Source organism: Bolinopsis microptera, chromosome 5, assembly GCF_026151205.1.
Source record: "Bolinopsis microptera isolate Bmic1 chromosome 5, MBARI_Bmic_1.0, whole genome shotgun sequence".
Taxonomy (NCBI): Eukaryota; Metazoa; Ctenophora; class Tentaculata; order Lobata; family Bolinopsidae; genus Bolinopsis; species Bolinopsis microptera.
Window position 1 is genome coordinate 8,443,296 of NC_087076.1, and position 27,644 is coordinate 8,470,939.

The 27,644-nt window shown below is 38.5% G+C and overlaps 3 protein-coding genes across 6 annotated transcripts in view; 1 reads left to right on the plus strand and 2 right to left on the minus strand.

The window, feature by feature from the left end:
• Nucleotides 1-18,459, plus strand: part of LOC134815727 (rho GTPase-activating protein 33-like) — a 42,666-nt gene extending 24,207 nt beyond the window's left edge. Inside the window, exons 10-22 of one of the 4 annotated variants that reach the window (XM_063824301.1) lie at nucleotides 836-952; nucleotides 6,136-6,304; nucleotides 6,584-6,731; nucleotides 7,177-7,367; nucleotides 7,608-7,900; nucleotides 11,298-11,407; nucleotides 11,620-11,798; nucleotides 11,964-12,206; nucleotides 12,398-12,530; nucleotides 12,762-12,788; nucleotides 13,534-13,705; nucleotides 16,585-16,682; nucleotides 17,155-18,441. In XM_063824301.1, coding sequence (XP_063680371.1) covers nucleotides 836-952; nucleotides 6,136-6,304; nucleotides 6,584-6,731; nucleotides 7,177-7,367; nucleotides 7,608-7,900; nucleotides 11,298-11,407; nucleotides 11,620-11,798; nucleotides 11,964-12,206; nucleotides 12,398-12,530; nucleotides 12,762-12,788; nucleotides 13,534-13,705; nucleotides 16,585-16,682; nucleotides 17,155-17,391 — 2,117 coding nt within the window. In that variant the 3' untranslated portion in view covers nucleotides 17,392-18,441. Of the gene's footprint in view, nucleotides 1-835; nucleotides 953-6,135; nucleotides 6,305-6,583; nucleotides 6,732-7,176; nucleotides 7,368-7,607; nucleotides 7,901-11,297; nucleotides 11,408-11,619; nucleotides 11,799-11,963; nucleotides 12,207-12,397; nucleotides 12,531-12,761; nucleotides 12,789-13,533; nucleotides 13,706-16,584; nucleotides 16,683-17,154 lie in introns of all 4 variants that reach the window. The other 3 variants (XM_063824302.1, XM_063824303.1, XM_063824304.1) reach the window with 3 other exon arrangements.
• Nucleotides 14,054-15,201, minus strand: LOC134814685 (olfactory receptor 4C12-like). The gene is made up of 2 exons (XM_063822853.1): nucleotides 14,672-15,201; nucleotides 14,054-14,567 (listed from the first exon to the last, which is right to left on the minus strand). Exons 1-2 carry the CDS (start codon nucleotides 15,199-15,201, stop codon nucleotides 14,054-14,056), a joined length of 1,044 nt encoding a protein of 347 aa, XP_063678923.1.
• LOC134815728 (uncharacterized) lies at nucleotides 18,327-21,153 on the minus strand. Its single transcript, XM_063824305.1, has 8 exons — nucleotides 21,126-21,153; nucleotides 20,897-21,042; nucleotides 20,437-20,680; nucleotides 20,087-20,246; nucleotides 19,863-19,949; nucleotides 19,443-19,519; nucleotides 19,101-19,174; nucleotides 18,327-18,728 (listed from the first exon to the last, which is right to left on the minus strand). Exons 2-8 carry the CDS (start codon nucleotides 20,916-20,918, stop codon nucleotides 18,658-18,660), a joined length of 735 nt encoding a protein of 244 aa, XP_063680375.1. The 5' UTR covers nucleotides 20,919-21,042; nucleotides 21,126-21,153; the 3' UTR covers nucleotides 18,327-18,657.
• Nucleotides 21,154-27,644: the final 6,491 nt, after the last annotated feature.

Below are 27,644 nucleotides of genomic sequence, written 5' to 3' on the forward strand. Positions count from 1 at the left end.
GTGAGGAGCTCGGAGGACTATAAGTGACTGTATAAGTGAACATTAACAAACTGTAGATACATTAGTAACTGCAACCCTTTGTTGATAATAGCAGATAACTAGAAACTTGGAGTATTGAGGGACAGAAGTCTTACACAATATTAATGGACAAACACAATCAAACACTGATCTGACATTCTTGCAATACCAACAGTTGTCCAATTTAATAACAATAGCCTTCCATAGACTGTACCCTCTTCAAGATCAATACCCCTGTGAACGCCATTTAGCATTTCTTGATAGTGTTTTAAATTTTGTCAATTGTGTTTTCGAAAAAAAATGAAAGACAGCTTATTTTTACTTTTAATTCTTGGCAAAACCGCGATACAAAAAAAAATAATATGTGTGTATTTTCAGGTAAATTTTCTCTAAGCGCAAAGATTGCTTAATTTGGTTATGCTACATTGAGGAGTAGAGGTGCTCTTACCCATATACCCATTCATAACCTGGTGGTTCTTAGTTGTGCATAATTCGTATTAATTGGTTCTGAAATGTCATAGCTGCTCCAATTACTCACGTTGCTTCCGGCTAGCTGCTAGCATGTTTATTAAATGATTATTGATGACGTATATTGGTTAGATTGACAGGCTAGGTTCTTAATTAATAGTAGTCCACCGAGCGTTTCGTCTTAACTCTTAATTATCGTTACACTTATTTCCTTTTAAATTTTACCCACCCTAATCTATATGGTACGCCAATCTTGATTTTTTGAAACTTAATCCCATAATATGTGAATTGTGACTATGCGCATAACATAAATATGTGACAAAGTTAATTAATATGTTAATCTGACCAGGTACCCCCGACCCGGCCACCGGTCCGGAACAGGGAATAAAGAAGAAGAAAAGACTGAAGAGCAGACTAGCTGTGCTGTTTGCTAGTAGACCTGACAGAGATGCTCTCAGGCAAAAAGGTCAGTTATATTGTCTTGTATTTGCTCACTTTTTTACTTATAGTGTCTGTATTTAGATGCGTTCTCAAGTAACGTGTCAATTTCAGAGGAGGAAGGGTTTCCAAACAGACCAATCACAAACAATTATGCTTGTTTTGATGCACCCAGGTTAACTGTTCATAAATTCAAATGCGGATATTTTTGGTGTTATAAAATATATCGAACAGGGAATGTAAATAATTAGAGCTTTGTTATAATAAATCAATAAACCTCCAGAATTTCGCTGACGTGCTACTAGAGATGCTCAAAAACTTGGAAAACTCGCTGAATTTAAAAATTCCTCGAATGTAGCTCCGTTCTGACCAGTATGACCAGATGATATACAAGTCACAAAATCTGAAACAAAGAAACAATTTTACTGGATAAGTTAAAACTTTAAAAGCACTCGATAGAATATATATAGGATTAAAGTCACGATATTTGTCTACATTTTCGAAGTTTCAGTCTCCTTCAGATGGGGGAGTCGGGATTATATTTATTTAATAGGGGATCTTCAGTTGTCTGTTGCTTTATAAGTAAGGGTGTCTTCTTCATGCGCATTGGCGTCAAGGCAGCGCTCATCGCACGCGCAGAAATTAATACAGTTCCTCCTCCACCTCGTATCCAGAGTTTATATTGTGGCATTCGGAAATAGTAAAGGAAGGGGTTGAGGGACGCATTCAAGACAGGAAAGATGACCTGGAAAAGGGTACTGTAGTTCCATCCGATGAAAGTGTCGAGCGTAAAAAAATCTCTAGTGTCGAACCATTTGATACAGTGTGACATCATTTTAGTTACAATTAAAGGCAGTTGACAAAATGTATAGATTGCTGTGAAAATCGCAATTGTAACTGAGGCCCTCCAGACTTTATTTTCTTGACGACCAGTTGTGCCGGCATTCTTCCTTGTTATCAAAGCATGGACGCTCAAAATGAAACTAACAAAGACGACCATGATTGGTCCAAAGGTTTGGATGTTAGCTACAGGAACGAAAACTTTGTCCCAGATTATCTTTCTTGTTGCTTCTTTTATGAACGATTTCGGAGATATTGAGCAGTAGCCCATGTCATTGTAGAAAACAAACTGAACAACGTCCATGACATACAATACGGAGAGAAAACCTAAATCAATGACAGCGTACACTGCAATGGCTCCCAGGATCAGTTTCTTCATAATAGCGTGATATGGAGCCATAATGGAGACAGTCCGAGAGACACTGATGACCATGACCAGGAAGAGAATCATGGTTGTTGAAGATTTGAAGAGAACCGTCCAGATCCCACAGAATGTACCATTCATGAAAATCATTTGCTTCCTTGAGGAGAAGAGAACAACAGCAACTGGCCATGATAGCAAAGATGTCACTGTGTCTAAGACACACATTATTGTGTACAGGGTGTCGTGGATAGTTTTCTTTCTCTTTTTAAAAAAGTAGACGAGGGAGACGCTGTTCCCTATGGTCCCAGCAACACACAGAACAGCAAGAACCACCCCCCAGAGTGTGTCCAGTTGCAGCATCCTCGCTGACGGACTCACCGAGAAAAAAGACGTTGACATGGTCTCGGTTATAGGGAACTGAGAGTGGTTGTGAGACATGGTTCTTGTAGTAGGTATAGCTGTGGTAATACGATCGCTTTATTTAGTGATTGATTTAGGATTGACTATTATATGAGTATATAGTTAGCAGCTTGGCTGTTGAACAATTAATACGAAGCCTTATTTGGGAGGAATTATATAGGTTTACAGATGTCCCTGCAACAACAGCTTCATCAGAGCTGAAAGTATTTCAACAACAATGACAAGCAAAATCTACGGGTATAACAAAATCGGTCTAAAGACAAGAGAGAAGAAGAAAGCCTGCCAAAGGGCAGCAGATATAGCACTGAGAGCATCTTATTACAGACTATTATTTTGTGTCGAGCCATCAACATCTGGTCAGATATTAATGGGATCTAACACAAAGAAACCAAGTACAGAATGGGAGCGGTGGACTCGTAATATGTTTTCGAGACGGCTATTCCAGTCTTTGTGTAAATATAAATTCCAATCATTGCATTGTGTAAAAGTTCCAATGATTGTGTTAATTAAATTTCAATTATATTTGTGTCGAGCCTTCAACATCTGGTCGGACAACCAGGATCTAACGGAAAGAAAAAGCACAGTAATACCCCGATTTACCGCGAAGTTTTGGAGAAAGGAAAAAGCCGCGGTTTCCGGTAAATCGGGGTTTTTTATTGTTTACATTATGTATGGTAAGCCTCAATTGAGGAAAAGAGATGGCCGTGGTAAGTCAAGAATCGGGGCGCAGTAAATCGGGGTTTTACTGTACATAGAGAATGGGAGCGTGTAATACGTTTACAGCCCAGCAATTCCAGTCGCTGTGTAAATATAAATTCCAGTAGCTGTGATTGTGTAAATTTAAATTCCAGCTGTGTGTAAATGTAGATTTCTTTATCTACAACTGATTTGATTAAGAGTTAGAATAAGGAATATGAACAAGATTCTATAGAAAATGCAGCAAAACTCGAATGAAAATGAAATAATATTTAAAAAATAGTAAAGTTTAAACTGCAATTAAACCCCTTTAATAAGCCAGCTAACAAAGCTACATATTAACTAATTTCTTATTAATGATGATAGAAAGACAAATGACAATTGACATAAGATAAGAAGATTGTAAATTGTTGTACAATGGTCTGCCCTGTAGCATCCAAAGCGATTATGTCTACTGCACTGAACGATGTCTACAAGAGGATCCTCGACGTAAAGTGGAGGAAATACTCGCCACTTGCTCGCAAGGTCAAAAGAAAATCGCGATTATTTAAGCCAAAAATCGCAGCAATAGATAATGTATTTGCACGAATATAATTATGAATTAGGGGTAGAATGGTTTGTAGGGTAATTACTTGCTAGTTGGTTTGTGTGTACGACTTAGAGGTTGCGGCATGTTGCCAGCATTATGGCATCCTTTGTTTAAGTTTTTCACTATCAGTATCACTATGTTCGTAGAAATATTTCTTTTACCCTCATGAATTTTTGTCCATATTGTGTTCGCAAAGGTATGTCATAAAGTTATAATATAAATTAATTGTCTTAACATATGATCAGTGTTCTCACTGTTCCAAATCTCACTTAACAAATTTGTCGCGGAGAATGGGAAAAATCGCGATTCCGCACGTGCCGCGATTTCCTTTTGACCTTGCTTGCTCGTAAAAACAAAACAAAAAAATTTCGATTATGCTGCAATTTCGAGAATTAAGATAATATCTTACTATATATAAAGCGAGACGATATATATGGATGGATGGATCCGTGCCATTTTACTGACACCACGGCATCAACTTTAACGTGACTTTTCGCAAAAACCGTAAAAGATATACAACTGAAACTTTTTTGACTGGGTCAAATGCTTTAATGGCCTTCAAATCAGCATGAAAAAATAAAAAATTGGTCAAGAAATAAGAATTTTAGTGCCAAAAATTTGGACCGCCAATTGGTGTCAAAAACGCGAATTAAATAGGTAATAATTATTTTAGTCTCTCGAGTCTTGACACCACTTTAGGGTTAGACGGGTTCCTACTAGTGATAATAATGAGTGTACTAATAATAGATGACTCTAATCTTATGTCGACCATACATTGTATGTTGTAGTAAACCTGCGATGGAAGCGTGAGCCTTAATAGGATATTACATAAATTTATATTATGATAATCAAATTATCATATATTCAAACAATATCAATAAATATTAATATACTAAAGTTCTAAATAACAGATATAGTGTAAACACAATGCTGCCATATTATCTTTCTCTAATCTCTAAAGAAACAGAATTATAAAACTTGCATTTTGCGCCAATTTGCTCTGTCAAAAGCAATATTCCTAAGATAATTTTAATCATATATATATTATTAAGAAATAAATTCCGGCAACTTAAGTCGCGCTTTATCAACGATAACAGGTTTGACTGAGGTCGTCCAACTCTCCCTGGCATCTGCAAACTATTAACTGCAAATACCAAGGAGGTATAGCAGGTATAGGCAGGTCCATTATCTGGACCTCTCAGCAGTCAGCACATGACCAAATATGAATATTTATTAATATTATTTTTCATTAACTATGATATCATTAGCCATGATATCATTAGTTAGTGGCATGGAGATTATTTATCGGCCATTATCATATTATGTAAACTATACTATGTATTATACAAGTAACACAAGAAAGGGTGTCAGATTAGGATTATCAAAGAAGTAACTCAATAGAGCAGACTTACCACCGCACGGGACCTTCACAATTACTAACGTTATCACAAAGTAAAAGTTAAAGTTATAATAAAGTAAAACACTAATATTATAATATACAAAATATTAATAAGTGATGTAAGTGAGCTGGTATATTTAATGTTTCCATGGGATGGCAAGTCCCCATTCATCGCAGCCTGCTGAAATTTAACAATAGAATGTTATTCCCAACCTCTACGCCTCTACACCTTGACATCTATGTCAATGGCTTTAAACAATCAAACATATGACTGATATGAGGTAAGTTTCAAAACGTTGTAAAACTGTAAAACGACAGAAACATTGGAGAATGAAGATTAGAGTAAGAGAAGCTGGCCTCTTTCTAGCCCTAAATAGCAATGAAATTACACTAAAACTCAAAAACTCATTATTTGGAGGCCACCTTTTCTCGACTATGAAATAGACAAGGTGCAGACACCACCGATACGGTGCAGTTTAAATCGATTATGTGATACAACTAATTGTGGTTGTCGGCAAATAGGTACAATATCGACCTGCTGTTAGATAGCAATTAGCCCTCTTACAGCCGGTCAGGATTATAACTATTTGCCGTGGTGTAATACTTGTCGTATTAAGGCAACTTGGCACTTGGAATTTACAAATAAAGGGATTTTGGTAATTATAAATTAGGCAGTTATCTGTTAATTGGTTAGTAACTGGTAACTGGTTATCGATTAATGTTAACTGGTTACTGGTTACTGGTTACTGGTTATTGATAAATGTTAACTGGTTACTGGTAAATGTTAACTAATGACTGGTTACTGGTTAATGTTAACTGGTAACTGTTTATCGTTACTGGTAACTGATAACTAGTAACTGGTAACTGGTTACTGGTATAATAATTAACAGTCCCCTTATCCAGGAATCCTGAGAGGCCGAGTATTCGGAGCGCACCTCTCAGAGCACCTCTTTGACACGGACATGAGCGTACCTCTGATAGTACAAGTGTGCTGCAGTACAGTTGAGGAGTATGGTGTCGTGGAGGGAGTGTACAGGAAACCTGGTATAGTCTCCAATGTTCAGCGCCTCAGGTAATTAGGGTGATTTGTTGCGATTGATTAATTATTCAGGTGATTAATTAGTAATTACCCTAATTAGGGTGATAATCTATTATTCTTACTGTACGTTACACGGGTTGGGAAGTTCGCCTAGACAAGTTTATGATTTAAACATGAGTTATAGTATGATGAAGAGTATTACGAGTAAGGGAATGTATTAGATATAGGAACAAAATCTAGTAGTATCAATAGTACCACCTAATATTACCAACTACCAAGGTTACCCGATGTTAACTGACATAATTTCCTCAGACAAGAATTTGACCACGACAACCCGCCGACCCGTATACAGGATGAGCGTTACATCTTCGACATCCACTGCGTAGCCTCACTCTGTAAGATGTACTTCAGAGAGCTCCCAGATCCACTTCTCACTTTCCAACTTTACGATCACTTCGCTGTGAGTTGTCCACGTGTGCAACGAGTCTCAGTATAACTTGATTAGTTTTTAATGACTTAATTAGTTTTTGATTAATTAGCCGTGGTTGCCGTAACATCCAACTGAATGCTCTTGAGTTACACTGTAAGATGTAGATTATTGTCAAGCACAAAAAGAAGATTCTGCTTCTTTAATCTTTTACTTACCATGTTTAAGAAATGGGCAGCTTGAAGAACGTCCGAAAATCACGAGCCGTGAAACATAGATCATGCGAATACATTTTATGTATCCAGTCTAAGTAAGCATTATGCCTCACAAAGACACTTCATGACTTTTTGGCCCACATAAACTTGAGGCACGACGTTGTGGGGCAGGAACTTCGTCATGTTGGGGCATGTTTATGAGACATTGGAACAGTGAAGTTTTGAGAGGTTGTGAGTCACCCTACTAAAACTCCCCTCCTCAGGAAGCTGTGTCGTTCCCGACAGTAGAGATGAAGTTACAAGCAACGAGAAGAGTTGTGCAGCAACTACCTCCTTTCCACTACAGTACCTTAGCATTCCTTGCCCGACATCTCAGTACTCTGGCTGCTCAGTCCAGTATACATGGCATGCACTCCCGGAACTTGGCTCTCGTGTGGGCACCTAATCTACTCAAGTTAGTTGTTGGGAATGTGTTCTCTTGTTGGTAACGATCTAGAATTTTGTATGGTCACCCTCAAATTAATTTGGCGGTAGCCAAACAGAGCGCCAAAAATTATTGAAGAAGCCAGAATAATTAAAATGTAACCCCTCCCATAATTCTCTATCTCACAGTTGATACCTGGCGTTGAAATATCTGAGCAGAATAGTTTCGACTTTTTGAGAATAGTGTCTCACCCCACCCCTCCCTATCCAGGCCTCAAACAAGTGACTCTGACGCGAGCGCGTTCACGGAGATAAAGATCCAGAGTGTGGTCCTACAGTTCCTGATAGACCACGCTAAGCTGATATTCGCTGACGAGGAGCCCCAGGGGACCCCCAGCTCGGTTAGGTTCAGTGTGGGGAGTCAGATAACAACCGGAAGTTGTACTTCCCCAGCCGATAACATGTCTCAGACTTCCTCTGTTCAGCTGGTTCACTTTGCAGGGATTAGAGCTCAGAGGAGAAACGTTAATAGGCTCAGTTTCCATGACAGCGCGGCTGGCACAGGTACTTTATTAATAATTTCAACCTTACATTTTTCGTTTCCTGGTTCAAAACCTTGAGAAGCAGAGGCAACATATAAGTGCGGTGGGTGCGGAATCGGTCTATTTACCTAATACCGCACTTTTTCGAATCATCGGCCGTTATTCGTTCTATCTGATTTGTGGTATCGCTGTGTGCAATGAGACACGATCGACAAGCCCGTAACCATAGCAACATCAAAAACATTGGAAAGTAGAATTAAAATCAGGAAAACCATATACAGAAAGTTCGCTATTATTAGCAAGTTGATAATGCATTGACAGACTTGACTTTTAATACTATCGATATTTGACTAACCAAAAGAGGGCGAATCTTGTCAACTGTCAAGCTGGATAGGAACCCTCAACAGATTAAAATTTAGGCACCAACAGATTAAAATTTAGGCCTTAGCTATTTTAGATTATAACCCCACAATGATTGTATGTATAAATATAACACATGTTTAATGTTTATATGCTTATATATTTATATACATAGAATCATTGTGTGGTTATTACCCACACAATGTATGAGAATATTATAAAGTCATAATATTGAATACTCTGCCCCAGCCATCCTGCCCATATGATTGTTAAACCTTCTATGAGGGTAATTCTATAGATTAATACATCTTGAAATGACATGAATGTCACTCTCAGTTAAAGACAATAACCTTATGCAAATAACAATATGTACCACACTGTTGCGGTAACCTGAAAGTACCCTAAGGCTGCAAGTTTGGCGAATTGTTCAGCTTAATTGCCGTAAATAAAATGTTTTAGTGTTTAGGCAGGTGCACTATTTGCAAAATATAACCGCACCTAAATGTTGAAAAGACGATACAGCGCCAGAGATGAAATATGCTATTAAAGAGACCAGTCGAAGCTTCTCTCATTGCTGTATCTTACTATATATCTTACTATATATAAAGCGAGACAATACATAAATCAGCCGAAAGACATACAACCCTCGAACAGAAGTAAATAATGAAATCCAAACAATAGGTAGGTCAGTAGGTGAAAAAGGGATAATCAGCTCCAAATTCTACAGAAACGTGAAGTGTAGATCCTCATCCAGATAGACAAACAGAGTAAATTTTAGTAACGTCGTACCAGGTTACCAGGTTACCAGGTTACCAGGTTACCAGGTTACCAGGTTACCGGATCACGTGCGGGTCAGCACGCTGACATGAGATATGTACACATTCTATGTAGTACCGAGAACGTGAGGCACCTGGTACAGTACGTGTCGGAATAATGAATGATGAGCTTAATATTCTACGTCCGACGAAGTACGAGTTTCCATGATAGTCTTTTATCTTTCCGTGGTGTCAGTAAAATGGTACGGATATATATATACATGTAATATATATATATACTCAGCAATAGCAGCAAATCTGGGGAAACTTTGAAATACACCAATTTGAAGCATTTAACCCCCCCTTAAAAATCAAAGATTATGAATTTTAGTAATCTGATTATTTACATAGGTCCAAAAATGTCATAGCTTCATGATAGTGCAACGAAAAAAATCTCAGAACATTTTGGTGCTGAGTTAGGTGGTTAAGTAGTCGAAAAATGACTGATTTGTTAGTGGACATTTTTTATACCTCTAACACCCAAACCCTTACTACAGTGAAGATATAAGTACTACAGTTAATATCGATGGTCATTATTGAACAAAAATGGTTCATTGACACATAGTTGAAGAAGGAAATTAAAAAAATTAATAAATGTGGTCTGTGGAGTGGTTTATTTGTTTATGTTATAGTGTACGCGTGCGCGCGCGCTAGCGCGTACTTAACCATCTGTAGGCCAACATATTTAGTCTAGGCTTAAATTCTTTATATATTATGTCACCACTATGGTGCCCAATACTTTTAGTGAAGGTTTGATGTAGAACAGTTAACCACCAACTGTGGTATATCAAAAAAACCATGTTTGTACGCGTGCGCGCGCGCTAGCGCGTACTTAACCACCTGGTATGGCACAGCATTGAGTTATCACCATAATTTCAAAAGCAGAGGTCACCATTCAGGTGCCCAAAACTTTTGACTATGGTCCCAATACCATAAAACCTTAGATGTGGCCTCAATGTGGTTAAAACATGTTTATTTTGGACTTTCGGTCAACAGAAGCCATCACAAATTAACCATTATTCAGCAACCTCCGAACTTTTTGTGCCTTATTTTGTTTTGATAATTGATTATGAGAGATAGCTGAAGGATAATAAGTGATTTTAAAGATAATGCAACAAAATGTGTGGCCGTATGGTGGTTAAAACGACCAAAAACACTGATTTTGGTCAATTTTAGACCTTTATTAACCATGATGGACGCAACATAGGACTCAGCAATGTTTCTGGTCATATAAATGAGCAGGTAGTTATATCTAGATAATGTAGCATGGCCAGCTATAGCTTTACAAAGCTAATATGTGCTCTAAAAATGGTTAATTAGTGCAAATATAGGGTATTTTCAAGACATTTTAACCACCATAGCTGCACATTGATCATAATGCATGAACTTGGGGTCAATTATGCATTTGCAAACAAATATACACTCATTTGGATAGCAAACCATTATCTGAAGTTCATATTGTGGTTAATTTTCACTTTAATAGATGCCTTGTTCAACAGCCTAGCAAGTAATATAGCCCTTTTAACCACTTTTATGACAACATTTCTTGATAACTTTTATCAAGACCCTTCAAATGTCCTTTGTTGACCATAAAATGTTGACTAAAATCATTAATAATGTTTTGATTGGTGGTTAACAACAAATTTTGACATTTTAACCATCTTTTTAGCACTTTTTACGAATATTAACCACCTCAAATCAACCATACTATTAAATTGCACATTTGTGATAAAAAATTATCATCCATGCACAAATGAACAACCACCACTATACATCTATAATCAGAGCAATATTTATAGCTCACCGTTCATCTTCAATTTAACCACCATTAGGACCACAAAATGCCCCCCATGAGGTTTGAAAACTTTTGTGATAGTTGCACCATGATATGATCTCAATATAATGACTACTCAGTTCATAATATCACATCTCAAAATGGTGGTTAACCCTAAAACTGGTATTTTAACCACCATAGTGGCCACATAGATGACCCATTAACCACAATTATTCAACATAACCGTACTGCAGTGTTTTGTGCACCAGAAAAACATCACTCCAACATTGAGATTAACCACAATGAGCTGCAACATAATGTTGAAGTCAACATACTCAAATTGTGTGAAAAAAGTCAATGTCCACCAAGTTTCCCCAGATTTGCTGCTATTGCTGTACTACTGCTAGTAATTCTCGCAAAACTTTGACTGAGTATCCAATTGTAATATAACACCATTTCTCCTCTCTTAGAAACTCCAGATAAGGAAGCAGAAGCAGGTGTGGTGAGAAGTAGGACTACATCAGATCTAACTCACGTGACCACTTCAACCACTGCCAACAAATACCAGTATCTCATGAAGGTAAATAAGGGGGTTAGGTTCTACGACCTTTAAATCCAATATAACCACAATCTGACAATCTGCTTTGGTTATACATTTATCTGCAAATAGATAAAACAAAATACAACAAAACAGTTCCCTTGAAATTGGACACCAGTTCAAAAGTATTATCATCAATATCACCATATTATGTCAGAAAAACCTCTCCATAATTAATAACGACTACTCCTCAGATCCCACTAATGGAGTTGGCAGAAGCGCAGCGCGCGCACGCAGTAAGCGAGGTAGACGTGCGCACTGCAACAGGAGACCCTGCTCACAAACCAGCGGGTTTGTTCCGGAGGAGGGATAACAAGAAGAAGAAGGTTAACGGCACTGTCCGGTACTCCCAGGAGTTCAGACCTACTTCCTCGTGAGTTATTCTGTTGCACGCCTACCTTTTCGTTGTTTCTTTTAAACATATTGTAGTGCTGGACAAATTAAAAAGATGCGTTACCTGACACCTGAAAATATCCATAATTTACAATTAATCGCTGCACAAGAAATCGCAACTGTGTTAACTCCTATCTTCTCTCAGACATTGGGCCAGGAGTATCCTCAACAAGTTCTCAATCAAACGTTCCGCAAGCTACAGTCACCGTCCAGTGATCTCGGGTCCTTGTGGTTTTGTTTCAGACCCCTACTCCACAGTTCTGAACGATGCTCAGAGTCTGATACCCGGGGTCGGGTTGGAGAGGACGGAGGCAGAACATAACAGTGTCAGCAGCAAACTCAGTAGTTTTAATGGCAGTGGGAACAACGTGTTGTTGCTAGGAAATGTGTAAGTTAATAAGATGGTTATTGAGTAAGTTTTATGTTGTAGCCCCGGTATCTTTTCTTTATCTGACTGATTAGACTTGTATTTCATGATGTTTCAATCGGTTTTAACAATCGTCATACTCATATTCTTTTTTTACGTAACATTTGCAGGATAGTTTCGAATGATACCTATGTAACATGTTATTTTCACAGGACGAAAACAGACGCCAATTCAGCTGTTGATAAGTCAGATTTTGTTAGTGAGTGGTGTAACGACACAATAAAACAGTTCCTTGACGGCAAACCCCTCGCTTCTATACAGCCTACCAATGTCACGGATAGAGCGGTAAGTGTGGGACATCTTGTTGTTTATATTTCAACTAACAATTGAAATAATGAAAAATATACTTACTGACCATATTATAATCAGGCTAACTTAGATTACTCAATTATTGGTAAATCATTTAGTTCGGGCTTGTTATACGGACTATTAGAAAATAATCTTGTCACTAGTCGATCTACTAAACGTAGGATCTGGAACCGACATAGCAAAACCTTCAGAAGAAATCCATTTCAGTCAATAGATCTGGACACAGTAGGGGAGGTGAACTATATTTGTTTTGACATGTAACAATGATTCTGATGTACTGAATGAAATACTGATGATTAAACATAAAACATAAAATTTGTCAGGGTCGAAAAATCATAAAGTTTGAGGACCCACTGTATAGACGACAACGATTCATGCTGTCAAAAAGAATTGTTAGACCGACCGACAGTCCCAAAAGTCAGAGGGCGGAGAAATCGACTGACAGACAGACAGACAAACAAACCGACACATTGAAAGACAAACAAACTGACAAGCTATCTAACAAAACCCGGGACAAATTGCCAGCTCAAGGAAGCGCCGGCAAAAAGCCGGTTCAAGGAAATTCTAAGAGAGTTGCTAAAAGGCAGTTACACAACCCTAACAAGCAAAATAGCGGGCCCAATAAAGAAACTGACTGACCCAAAAAGAAAAATGTGTAGAGAAATTACGTAAATTGATTTGGAAAATTGCTCAAGCTAAAATGGGAAATTTCAATCGACCGTCTGTTTGTAAAATTCGAATCAGTTGTTGTTAATTATTATAAATATAATTACAAATTAAGAATTTCTTTTCTTTTTTCTGGGTGACTAATTAGATCACATCAATTTTAAACTTGATACCTTCGAACTTCACGATGATTTTCACCGAAGAAGTAACCAATTTATATTCCTCGATCTCATTCTGATATTCATTCTAATTACTATTGATTTACGACCCCATGAAGAAAACATCACTTTATTTACCGAGAACACAATATCAGGTTATATCCAGCAACAAGAGAAGTTCCCAATGTTGCACGGGTGAGGACTCCCCCGTAACCATGATAAAAACCCAACCTTCACCCCCTGCGAGGTGTGACTTAAGAAGAAGCAGATCTCTTCCTCATAAAAGAAGAAACAAGCGAAATGAAGATATTGCTTACGCTCTAAGAGGTTCGTCATGCTACATTTAAAATTGATCATGTTCTCACGATTCATATTCATCCAATATCCATTTCCAAAATCAACAAAACAAGACATATTCTATAAAATGTGCAAATTGAATTATGGTTAAAATGCAGTTTCATAAAAACAAATTGTAACAAAATGATTGATTCATATATTAATAAGGTTTTTCAAGCAAAAAAAATAAACAAACAAAGAAAATACTATTACAAAAAATACCTTGAAAATTCAAATATGTGAAAAAATAAACGAAAAGTCCATTATCATAAGTCTGGTCCGTGTGCAAAATCAGTCCTCAAGTCTCAACGACGAACAACTTTAACAACCATCTTATTCTCAAGCTTGTGCTGCTACCTTATGTCCACTAAGAACACTAACAGAACCTCTCAAGTTCGAGGCTGTGCTGAGCTCCATACCCGAGCTCCCTCCTCCCTCCTCCCCTCTTATCCTCCTCCACCACCTTCCTACGTAAGTCTTGAAGCTGGCACTGGTGAAGTAGTACAGAACCGGATTACTCATCGTGTTCAGGTAGTTCAGATAAACTGCTGCTGCCCACAACTGAGCGACCGTGTCGGTCCTGTATTTTACTTCACGAGATGGCTTGAAGATGTTCATTGTGATGACGTAGGTGAGGAATGGCATGAAGGAAATGAGGTGAAGGATAGCAACACTTAGGACTAGGGGGATGTTTTGTCGGCTTAGATTGATCACTTTCTTCAGGAATGTGAGGATCCAGATGGTGGTTGCCAGGATGGTCAAGAAGGGGATAAAGATGAAGACGACAGATTTTATGTTATCCAGCATCTTCCAGAGCTCTTCGTGCCGTGATCCATTCCAATCTGGCATACACCTGCGGGGGAAAGCGGATTATGTAATTACTATTATTTTCACAAACGTCTTCTAATGATCCCACTTTTATCCGTTCAAAACACATAAGATAAGAGTGTTCCTTACCTGTATACCCGAGTATCGAACATGACGGTGGTACCTCCCACGATAAAGTACATGAGAGCAGGGACCAGGCCACAAAGCCACGCTCCAGCCACCAGTATATACCCTGTCTTATCACTCCTCGTTAGGGTCTTAGTGGGTTTAAGTAGGATGCTCAGCTTGTTGATGGTCATAGCACACACTGCCAGGGAGTTAAAGGCTGGGAACACATACTGCATATAAGCGATAATCTGGCACACAGCCAGGTTATCTCCAAAGAGAGCTCGTTTGGTAGAGAGAGTGACCACCCCAGGCAGCACAATGATCAGGGTATTGCAGATATCTGACACCGCCAGCTGCTTGATCAGGAGCAGAGAGATATTATCCAGTTTGATGGCATTGTGTTTTATGGTGCCTATTAGGATGACAGTGTTGCCAACTAGGGATATCCCAGCAGTCACCAGAGACCATATGATAAGTAGTGGAGTGCTGTGTGGAGGGAGCTGGTAGTTTATGTAGCGGAGCTGCTGATCTTGGGTTGGTGTTGTTGACATTTCCTTAGTCTGCTTATCTTTGTGTTACCATGGCTGAGAAGACAAAGTATGGATAATAATGGTGTTTTTAAAAACCCGGAAATTGTCTATTATTGTCCATTACTCTTTCCCAGTATTCGAATTTCACAATTAGCACAGTGAAATGATGAAAACAATCTTAATTATATATCAAATTCGGATGTGACCCTATATACCTTACGAGACATATTTATGTTCGACATAATTCCGGTGACCTAAATGATTTGGGAACGAAAATATGGGTTTTTTTCAGGAAACCGCCACATTTCGTACCCCAAATTAAATCAGGGTATTTTTTCATCTCCTTATTTTTACAAAAATTAGACCCAATATTTGATAAAATTGAATACAAATATCTTCTCTGATCAGCTATTTCATCATGTAAACAATTTCTCCGGAGCTTTTGAAAGTTAGCCTCAACTTAACTTATAATCCTCCAGAGAGTATAGGAGACCGACAGTGTTTGTTATCTTCCACTACTACCAAAATTTCACCGCCGTGGCCAATACAGTAGTGACAGAGCTTGCCTATTTTTAATGGAACGTGTCCAAAATCAATTTTAGAGCAATTCATGATAAAATACTAGTGCTCTAGTGTTCGTTAATTGTTAGATGAACCACATTTATTATCTATAACTTATTATATTGATAAGTTGATAGTAAATCGATAATGTCATAATTAAGGAAAATACGTGTAAAATAATTTGGGGAAAATAATGATGGTGACCTAAATTTTGGTAGTCCGAAAATATGGTGTTTTTTTTCGAAAAACCACCGACTTTCGTACGGTCGTACCATTTAAATATGTCTCGTAAGGTAAGCAATTTTTAAAAAATAGCGTGATGTGAAAATAAAATAATGTTGACAATGAAAAATACAAAGAGAATATCTATCAGATAGAACCATACTGAATAATGTAATGAATGTAATGCTATCCACGTCCTATTATATCACCTGCTGCTTTATCGGTTCGCCATCACAGGTTGCTTTACAGCTCAAGTTAAAGTTTCACCGATATACTCTCATTACCTCCATTACCGCGGGTAATGTTGTTATACATTGGCACGTTTATCTCATGAAAAAATGGTTATTGTATTCGCAATTACAGCAGGCTCAGTCACCATTTCTCGTAGAGAGATGATATAATACAATTCTTAGGAATAGTATTCAGTTTCACGCAATCACCCTACTCCATCCTCCAACATTCAACAGTAATATAACGTTCTAAGTGATCGGGAAATATTTTTCTTGTAGTATTTCTTCCCTTTTTGGCTAATAATTATCACTAAACATTGAAAGAATGTTGCAATAGTTCATGAAATTAAAACCATGCCATGTTAATTGTTAACAGATCCTCACATTTCAGAGTTACAAACCGTGCATTCAGGAGAAAAGAATACGGAACAAGTTCGTCAAAAGTTTAACGCAATATTAGGGTACTCAACAAACTGGCAAAATGATCAGGTAAATAGCCAACAAAGTGTGGCTCATTAATGACCTGACTGAGATTCTGTAACGACTGATCATGATAGCAGAGTGGTCAATAAACTTGACCATGCCCTATGACGTGACTATGCCCTATAGACCAGAAGACAAAAGCATGTCAACCGGGGAAAATACTCAACAACAAGACAATAAACATCTGACATCAACTATATTTATCAACTGAATATTTCTTTTGTCGACCATACTGACATAGTTAGAAGAGGCGCAACACTTAAATTGTAAACTGACTGCAAGATGTATTGAAGACACAGAACCGACAATAGCGACTTCTAGACAACTCCTGAGTACATTCTTAACGAAACTGAATGGCATCTGACTCAAGATCCTGACAGATGGTTATAATTTCAGACTGAATGGCATGGACATGACACCTCAGACCCACTGACATTGTATTCTGACTCAAGATCCTGACAGATGGTTATAATTTCAGAACTCCAGCTCCAAGCGGTCTAGTGTGGATCTAGAGGATGAGCTGAACGAGGCCCGGCCTGCTAAACTCCCCCGCCCCCTGTCCTGTCCTTCTTATGGAGCTGAAAACGTGACCCCTCTTATCAGGAAATCCCGGTCATTCAGAAACTCCTCCGCTAACGTTCTCCTGATCCAACAGCAGCGGTGCTCATTGACTCTTAACACAAACTCTAACAAGTCACCTCATCTCATTGTTTGATGTTTTATATTGTATTAAGTTCCGAGTCCCTCTGAGGATTCGGAGGGATTGTGAATTTTTGGTACTGTGTGCAACATAGCATTCCGGGTTTAAATTCGACATTGTTAACATTTTTAGCATCGTAAACATTGTAAAGATTTTAGTATTAGGCTGTTGTAACCCGGGTTTTACCTGTAGGAGATATTAGCAATTTTAGTTGAACCAATTCATCGTTTTTTAACGGACAGGTTTCATTTCCCCCTTGAACCATTTTTATATTGATTCCTGTTTTGAATAATCATTAATCATGATGACATATTTCGAACCACATCTTTTTCACGGATACAGAGTTTGTAGGGTAATCCATGTGGTTCAAGATTGAATCGGATGTTGTAACTAGAATATGAACAATAGCCTCGGCGATTTTCCTGCTTAGATATCCCTGATTTCCTAAGTTATTGGCAAGAGCGCTAAGGATTCAATCCAATGGTTTTAGGCATGCCTACTCCTAGATTATCCCTGTGATTTTTCCACAAATAGGGTACTGGCTCCTGCCTCCTGCACTATTGGCAGACTTTGATTGTTTTAGAAACTGTAAAGAATGTCATTGATTTCTAAATTGTCTATCATATCTTCCGTTACCATGGTTACGCACAACAGATGTAAGTTTTTAAACGAATTTCATGTCTCATTATGTTGCCGACATATTTATTTATTATTGATAGGACCATATCCACATAGAATGGTTTTTACTGAAAGTTCACCTTTGTGTTGGTTTTTCACTCAACACCGGATCTGTTATATTTTAAATCATGTGTGAGTTTTTTTGTAATATTTTCGAATCAATTTTCCGGCAATCATTTCAGGCGCGAATTTCTTTAAAATACGTGATTTATATAATATACACTGTCTTTAAATTCAAAACTTAATAATATGAGAATAAGTTGCTTACTAAACCGAATAATGCGATTCTGTCAATAGTTGTAACTTGATTAAATAGGCTATTAAGTGAATATTAAAACATATTGTATTGTAAATTCTTACTGAGATAATTTTGATTAATTCTTTTTAAAAACTTATTCTTGCGTCAATTCGTAAGGTTCAATAACGCAATTTCTCGAAAGATCAAATAAAGCGAACTACTGCAAATTACATGGTTCATCAAAAGCCTGGCCTATTCGGGGGATATATTTGCGTTTGTCAAATTGTCTATGTTTCGACTCCTATATTATTATATTTTAGTCTCCTTCCAGTCGTGGAATTAAAGGTGTGATTGAGAAGGTGTATCTAGGATTGAGAAGGAGCCACCATAACAGCTACCTCGTGCCTCTGTGCCTCATCTCCTGGATTACTGTACTCTGAAATGGAGACCTCTATATTAGCATTATTATTATTGATAGTAAGAGTAAGGTGTGGTTGAAATAATAATAATATCAAAGAAGACTTGAGAGGGTTTCTCTGTGTGAGGGTTTCTCTGTGTGAGGGTTTCTCTGTGTGAGGGTTTCTCTGTGCGAGGGTTTCTCTGTGTGAGGGTTTCTCTGTGTGAGGGTTTCTCTGTGCGAGGGTTTCTCTGTGAGAGGGTTTCTCTGTGTGAGGGTTTCTCTGTGTGAGGGTTTCTCCAGCCTTCTTTGATGCTTACTGGCGTGTTTCTTACATTTATAATTACAAATTCATGTCATGTTCAGGTGTGCAATATGTTAATAAAGAAACTGTATGTTATAGTATCTAACCGTGGTAGAATTGCATGGTCCTGACCGCATTTAGTCCTGATTTCTTGACAGCTGCTGCTAGCATTGCAAACTCCCTTGTGAAGTTATCTTGGGTTAAATGTGCGTCTCTCAGTCATATCCAAAGGGAAGGAATACGCTCGCATATAAAATCTACATTGAAGGACCTCCCAGTTATCTGGTTCACCAAAACGGCTATTCTGCTGAAAATTTAAATAGAGACCTGATATGGCAGAGTTATACTCCCTGTTTTTCAATCAAAGGTTTTTCAATAACGTTTGTTAATTGCTTCTAAAACCTATCCAACATGAACATGTATATAATTATTATAATTATAATTATAACCTCCTGTACTGATGGATAGAAGGTTTCCCGCCGAACGCTCTCACGTAGTATTGCATCTCAGGGTTATGTTTTACAATCTGCAATGATTAATTGTGGTTTTATCGGCTGTATAGTAGAGACAAGTCCTTCGGAGTTCGGACAGTTATTTCTCATATCTGTCTCCTTATTGGTCATAAGGGGTCGTTCACACTTCACATATTACGTAATCACTTGCACTTTTTGGACAAATTTGTACCCCCTCCCCCCTCCGTAATCAGTTTTACACGTAGCTATTGACTATTGTGTCAAAATTACACTAGTATATATATAGCGTAATCATATGGAAACCCCCTCCCCCTCGTCTGATCACGTAGTATGTGAACGACCCCTAATCACAGTATCAAACTACCAAACTACACTGGAATTATCATTAACTATTACCAGAGGTTTTCCTTCCGAAGGTTGAGGTGGATCCTCATGATAGGAAATTGGTAGAAACTGGCTGAGGTATGCGTTCCTCGGGGTATTCTGGAAATCATTCTGTTTATTAAACAACTTATAATATTTTCGTGGGTTCCTGGTGCAAATAGTGGTAAAGTGAAACTTAATAACATAAAGATTAAAGGGTGCCATATGAAAGATATCTTACGATATTTTGATAATACCTTGTCCATGATGTAGACCACAGTCTTTGGTTTGGTAGCTTCCATTGTCACATTCCCATCATTTCCACCGTTCGTGTATTCCATCAGTTGCTCAGCAGCCTCTGTGTAGGCTTCGGCAATTCCTTTCTTCATGTTCATTTCTGTCATTACCCACACGCCACTAAATATCAAAGTTGTAAATTATCTATTTTTTCGGCTCTTTGCATTGTTAGTTTTAACTTTTAATACTCCTTCAATTCCTATCCCCACGTTTTGCAGTGGTTAACAAATCTTTTGAGCATGCAGTTCAACAATATACAAGAGAACTAAAAAACAGATACGATGACTGATATTAGATATAGATCACCTACCTGGTGTATTTTCTGAGTTCAAACCCACACGTTCCCTCAACTTCCACCACCTCATACACCGGACACTCCGCAGTCTCACACAGCTCCTCTTTCGGTGTGGGATCAGGCAGGTCTGAAGGGAGGCAAGGATCCACATCGACTGGGATGTCAGGTTGTGATCCCTTGTTGTTGTTTTGTTTAGCTGGGCTTTTTCCACGGATTGGTTTAATGCTCCCACTTTTAGACTTTTTAGGGGCAACTCGTTCTGAAATGGAATGAGATTTCGCTAATGACAATGATATGACATCAGGGTTACAGGACGTGGAGTCATTGATGAATGAAAATGCAGACTCATTGTAACCGTATTGATTCGCTGTTGATATCGACTATTTGACAAGGAAAAATGATTATAATCAACAACTTTAAAATATAAATATATGTTCTAAATTAAATGAAAAAGTTCTAATCTTATATCGCTCACCAAACTTTCCTGGATAGACCATCCCATTCCTCTCTGGATCAGCAGCAATCTGGATATCTTGCTCTGGATCCGACTGTCCTCCGAAGATGGATTCATGATCAGGATCATCATCACCACCTAGAATATGTCTAACATGATCAGGATCGTCATCTCATCCACCACCTAAAATAGGTCTGGAGTATTCTGGATCATCATCTCCACCTAGAATAGTCTGGAGTATTCCGGATCATCATCACCACCTAGAATAGGTCTGGAGTATTCCGATCATCATCACCACCTAGATAGGTCTGGAGTATTCCGGATCATCATCTCCGCCTAGAATAGGTCTAAAGTGGTCAGGATCATCATCTCCACCGAGGAGTGGTTCTAGATCTGAAATTATTTATGGACTGTTTAGTGTTTTCTCTCTTGAGATTAGCTGTAGTTATGAATCTGCATCATCTATAGTTATGAATCTGCATTCTGAATCGTGGATCAAAAATATGTAACCGAGTAACTAACCACCAAGAAGTCTGTCGAAATCGTCTCCCAGCAGAATCCTCATTTTCTCCAAACCCCCACTATCCGCTAGTCTGTTTAGCTGTCTCGCATGATCTCGAAACGTCTCTTCTTCTTCTGGCAAAACGAGCAGGGACACTGATAGTGCCACCTCTCACTGGCCCGAAGACAGTCCTCGGTCAGTACTCTAGCATAAGTAGGCATCTACCTATCAGATGCACTGCCGGCTCTGTAATAGTATTTTGTAACTGAGTTAAAAATATAAACCAACAATTAACTTGACTATTGGTATTAGTAAGGACCTTTATTAAAAGAACTACGAGGAGAAGATTTTAGGAGAAGTCCTTCATTAGCACTAAAAACTGAAAAAGCATGAAAAGGTCGATAATTTTTATTGCTTAATAGGCACGCATGTTTGAATTTTGTGGTAAAACGGAAAATTATTCCTGACGTGAGTGCCACGACAGCAACAAATTAATTTTGATGAATATTTCCTGGTTATAATTTACGATAATTTAAATTAGCTATTTAAAGCATTATTCATTGTTAATTTTGTAATATGCACTAGACTACATGAAATACGTAAAATTGGCAGGGTGGCCTATGACAGCCTATGTTTGTAAACATCATTCATCAACGTTGATAATAATATCCAAAATGAGTGATAAATCATATATCGCAAAAAATTGTCTAAACTATATTAATATATTAGGCTCGAGCTATCATGAGTGATTGATCGATAATAAGCTCAAATACGTTTTGTAACTAACTTTTGGTTAGATACAATCACAAACAAAGCTAAAGTTCGGCTCAGAACGCGTGTTGGGATAATCTGCCGTAACAAAGCAGCAAGCTACTAACACCAAACTCTTATCATTCCCCTTCAAAGGTGCAAGAAATTCTATACTTGTGAAGATAAAACTGAAATTCTATCTCCAAAGCAAAGAAGGCTGGGTACTTTGTTGCATTCCTTTCAGTTCTTTATCACTAGAAAGCAGGGCCACTTTCATCACACTGATAACACTGTCATCACACTGATAACACGTGATAATGTGATCAGAAAGCTGAAAGACTGATAGTGTTAGCAACGATGTCATGTAACATGTTATTGCTTCAGTATCCAAAACATCAGTATCCGAATATTCACTTAGTGGAAGCTTGAAGTGGTTTCAAGTGTGAACATTTTCATGATAAGTGTCTGAGCTTTGTATCTCAATCAGAACGTGAGATACGCTTCACTATTTACACTAACATCAGCTGTTGTTGGTAATTTTCTCAAAAACCAAGCCTCATTTTTTATGTCTGAGGTCTGTATCTCAATCAGAAGCTAAAATAATCTATAGAAGGGCTCGCGAGATGGGCGCGGTCAAAAAGGGCGTGATTCCGAGAAATGTACCACTGGTGAAAAAGTGTACCCGAGTCATTTGTGTTATTTAGGGTCTAAAAGTCGAATTTCGTGCATCATGCATGTCTCGATGTGGGCAGGATTTTTGCCAGGACAGGATTAAATGTAGAAGTTAACGTGATCTATATTATAATTCAAAGAATTATTTCTGCTGTATGTACGACCACCCACGTGCAAATCAGACGAAAAATAGGAAGTTGCATAGCAACCATGTGCATGGTAACGGTGTTGAACGCGCACAGTGGCAATGATTTTGTTTTAACGTCATTTTTATCAGTTTTGTGGTAATTACGTTGTGTTCAGTGCGAGCTACATTTTAATTCTTAATGGGCTGTATTATACTCGGTCGTGACGGATATATTTTTTGATGCTATAAAAACTGACTACCAAAGAATACTACTACTAGGGGGTGAGAAGAATACTAATAGTACTACTTTCCTCCCTGTGATCACAGGCTTTCTATAGTTAGTAATAAATGAAGCACGTCCATATTATTGACACCTACGGCTGCATATTTTCAAACTTGTTTAACCATTTTTTTCCCCGATAAAAACCAACAACCTTGAACTCTGTTAAATATGGCAAATTGTTCTATAATGCAGAAAATTCAGAAATATAATGTCTTAAATTTAAATACGGGAAAGTTCAAGTTATGTATTTCATTAGTCGTAAAAGTCACAGTAACTTCTAGTTCTACTACTACTATGTTAAAAATACAAAATATTGTGTAATAACAGCCTCAAAAAAACACCTGTTCAAAGCATTGGGCTAACGCTGTGGTCTTATATAAATCGAAATTACTTTAAACGGTTGATAATTTTTCTAGAAACCTGTTTTTTCTAGCTCAACTATCCATCAAATTATTTACCCTTGGTGTGCATTTCGATTAAATTATACTGTTTTGTGTTTGCTATAAAGTATAAGCGCGCTTTCCAGATCATCCAAGGGTGGGTTGTCGCCCATTGAAGAGAAGCACCAGAAACAAACGGACATTCACTCGCATTGGGTTTCTTGTATAACTATAAGATAAAATAGTTTTTCATAAAGGGGACAGGTGCGTAAAATACGATATAGTTAGTACAGCTCAGCTACTCATTTGCTCAACTTATCTTTGAATATAGCCGCACTAACTGACCAACCTCATGCCAGATGCCGCTTGTAGGTTTACAACCTACCGAGACGCGCGCCGAGTTGGACTCGTCGACGGTCAATATATGGAACAGATATTTTTACGAGTATCACCCGTTAAGATGCCTCTGGAGGCAATTCCAGGGGTGATCGAGCCACGCATGATCTGTGCATCTCTATTCACACGGCGGAACGATGCGAGTACGGCTAGTCTGGGGTGAGACAACTCACACAATACTAATAGTTTCGTGCTTATATTATAATATCAAAATGAAAAATAGGATGGCTCTTGAGTAATTTGTGGAGACGATTAAGTTTGTTAGTGAATGTATTGTGAAAGGGGTATATATTGGGGTGGGCAGGTGTTTTATAGGGTGTGACGCGGGGGGGTGGGGGTAGTAAAATTGGGGTATATTGGTTAGGGGAGATTAGGTATATTGTGTTGGGTTTGATCACCATTGTACGCAACAGTAGGAGACGTGTCACCCCAATTGTTTGTATTCTTCGACAGATCACCATTTACCACTTGTACCACCTTTGTACCACCTTTCGATGTGCCAAATATCTTTAGTTGTGAAACGTCGTAGAAGGCTGGAAATTAACCGAGAAGGTTATCAGTGTTATCTTATATGAGTAATACCTTTGTCGAAAAATTTGTACATTGGACAATCAAGCTAATGGGATTAATTACTAAGGAGTTAATTACCAAAAAAGTGAAAATTTTTTATTGGGCTCAAAAATGAATTAAAATCGTTTGAAACACGAGAAATGTAGTTTTAGAAAACCTTCAAAACTTTTTCACTAACAAATTTTTTTTGAGACTTGGAAAAATTCGAAAGTTGAAAAAAAAAATGTCCGCCAAAAGTGATCGAATTGCATAAAACGTGGATAAAAATGCTTTGCAGATAAACTCGAACCATTTTTAGATTGGGAATACTAAAAACAAAGGACCGTTTAAGATCGAACGATTTTAACCTGCTGTATACTATCATTTTATGGATTTCAATGATTCAAAACCTCTCTTAACCGTCAATCTTGCCATTACACCGGGATCTGAAATGACCGGACTCATCTTTGCCTCTAGAATAATTAAACCCATTGTGCAAGAAATGATGCGATTTCTCACAGGGGCCTCTTTTAACTGTGGGCCCTTTTGTCACTTCGCAAGAGGCCTGGAATAATTATAGGGGGTATAGGAAGTGTAAATATAGCCTCCATCATCCACTGTGGCTTTTTGTGTTGTGAATGCACATGCCGCTCGTTGCATGGCTAAGATACCTCGAATAACCCCATATGTCATTGACAGGTCCGGGAATAGAGCTGGAGATAGCATTGAGAGATGCTAGAAATAACTAGACTTAGAATAAAGTCTAGCTATCCGTTATGATGAAAGGCTGTTAAAGCTTAGGTTAAGCTTAGGGTAGGCGACCAATTGACCCCCCGACAATTGACCCCCGACAATTGACCCCGAACAATTGACCCCCGGAAATATAATTTAATACAATTAATCCTGACCCTGCCCCTGACCCGACCCTGACCCTGACCCTGACCCCTGACCCTGACCCTGACCCTGACCCTGACCCTGACCTGACCCTGACCCGGACCCTGACCCTGACCCTGACCCTGACCCTGACCCTGACCTGACCCTGACACTGACCCTGACCCTGACCCTGACCCTGACACCAGGACCCTGACCGGACCCTGACCCTTGAACCCTGACCCTGACCCTGACCCCCGGACCCTGACCCTGACCCTGACCTGAACCCTGACCCTGACACCTGACCCTGAACCCTGGAGACCTACCCTGACCGGACCCTGACCCTGACCCTGACCCTGACCCTGACCCGCTCAATTGACTCAGTGTAATTACATGGGGGGTCAATTGTCGTACTAAGCCCTAGATTTTGCGACATTGACCCAGTGTAAATTACATAGGGGGTCAATTGTCGGGGATCAATTGGTTTAGGGGTCCAATTGTCGCGGTACAAAGCTCAGGACGGTGATCTTGATAGGTCGGACCGCTGTACCTGATTGGTTCCAGCCACCGGGACGCTTGGAATTAATCATCACCCCCCTCTCCAAAATTCGGTTACCAAGCAGGAAACTCTTCTTCCTCTCTCTTTCAACCAAACACAATCAGGTTCCTGCTCCTTCCTCTCCTCCTCTCAGCTCAGAAATCTTATCTCCTTCTTCGGCCGTTTTAACTGTTGCAGACCTGTATCACTGTGCACTGGTCCTTTTTGCAGTACTCCTCACTGTTACACGTAGCTCTGTGTCCCTGACTTCCACCCTGGTTTGCACTTGCCCCTAAACTGCAATCTAAGTAACTTTAGTTCCGGCAACTCTTTGGCATTAAAATAACCCAACTCCAATGAAACCCCGTGTAGCGACGTTCTGCTACCTCCAGCTACAACACCCAGCTACCAACCAGTTTATTCAAGTCTAGCTATTCTAGCAACCTCTCGAAATGCCTATCACCGCTCTATCCCGACCCTGCAATGACATATGGGGGTTATTCGAGGTATCATTGCATTAGCAAACGCAGCGCAAGTGCATTCACAACACAAAGAACCACATGGATTATGGAAAGGTATATTGTACACTTCCTATACCCCCCTTTAATTATACAGCCTCTTGCAGAGTGACAAAAGTACAACAGTTAAAAAGAAGCCCCTGTGAGAAACGCAGTTCCTTGCCCAACTGGTCAATTATTATAGAGGCAAAGAAGAGGTCCGTACTTCAGATAACCCGGTGTAGATTGGCAAGATGGACGGTACAGAGAGGTTTTGATCATTGATATCAATAAAATGATAGTATACAGCATGTAAAATCGGTTCGATCTTTAAACGTCCTTTTGTGCTGTTTCTTTAAGTGGAATTGATAAAGCTGAATTGTATTAGTTATGAAACGCTAATATTTTGGTTAACGTTTTCAACGTCTGCCTTCCGCTTAAGCTATTCCTAATTACTAAAATATGCCGAGATTACTGAACTCCAACTTCACATATTGAGGATTTTAGTATTACCCCAATCTAAAAGGTTCGAAGTTTGTTCCTGCACAGCATTTTTATCCACGTTTTCATGCAATTCGATCACTTGGGCGGAAAAATTTTTTTTCAAATTTCGAAATTTTTTCCAAGTCTCGAAAAAATTTGTAAGTGAAAAAAGTTTTGAAGTTTTTCTAAAAACTACATTTCTTCTTTCTCCGGTTTTCAAACGATTTTAAAAATATCATTTTTAGCCAATAAAAATTTTTCAACTTTTTTTTTTGGTAAGTTACTAATGATAATTTCCAATTAGCTTATTGTCCAATGTAAAGAATTTTTTCTTATAAAAGTTTTACTCTTGAGTAAGATAAACATTCTAGGTTAAGTTCCAGCCTTCTACGACGTTCACAACTAAAGAGATTCGGCAAACCAGAAAGGTGGGACAATGGGTAAAAAGTGTAAAAAAGGTGGTGTTTCTGTCCCGAGATACAAAATTGGGTGACAAGTCTAATTATGTTCGTAGGGGTTTTAAAAACACCATATTCCGTTGCTAAATCCTGTGAACTTTTAACTCCAACGGAAGCCACTTTCCCCTTACTAGATGATGCAATTAGAGTTTCCGGGTAGGTCACTTTTAGAATTATTGTACAGATACAAATTTGGTGACTCTGATTTCGATCTTGATTTAGATAGTTAGATTTTCTATTTTGAATTGTTTTACTATTTTGAAT

Bases quoted from the DNA above. Each gene is read 5' to 3' on its own strand.
- LOC134814685 (XM_063822853.1), bottom strand. From the start codon at position 15,201: ATGTCAACAACACCAACCCAAGATCAGCAGCTCCGCTACATAAACTAC. The intron at 14,568-14,671 runs GTAAGGAACACT...TTTCCCCCGCAG, and splicing joins TTCGATACTCGGGTATACAG to GTGTATGCCAGATTGGAATG.
- LOC134815728 (XM_063824305.1), bottom strand. From the start codon at position 20,918: ATGGTCTATCCAGGAAAGTTTG. The intron at 20,681-20,896 runs GTGAGCGATATA...ATTCCATTTCAG, and splicing joins GGTCTATCCAGGAAAGTTTG to AACGAGTTGCCCCTAAAAAG. The intron at 19,520-19,862 runs GTAATAGTTAAT...TAATCATTGCAG, and splicing joins CTTCGGAAGGAAAACCTCTG to ATTGTAAAACATAACCCTGA.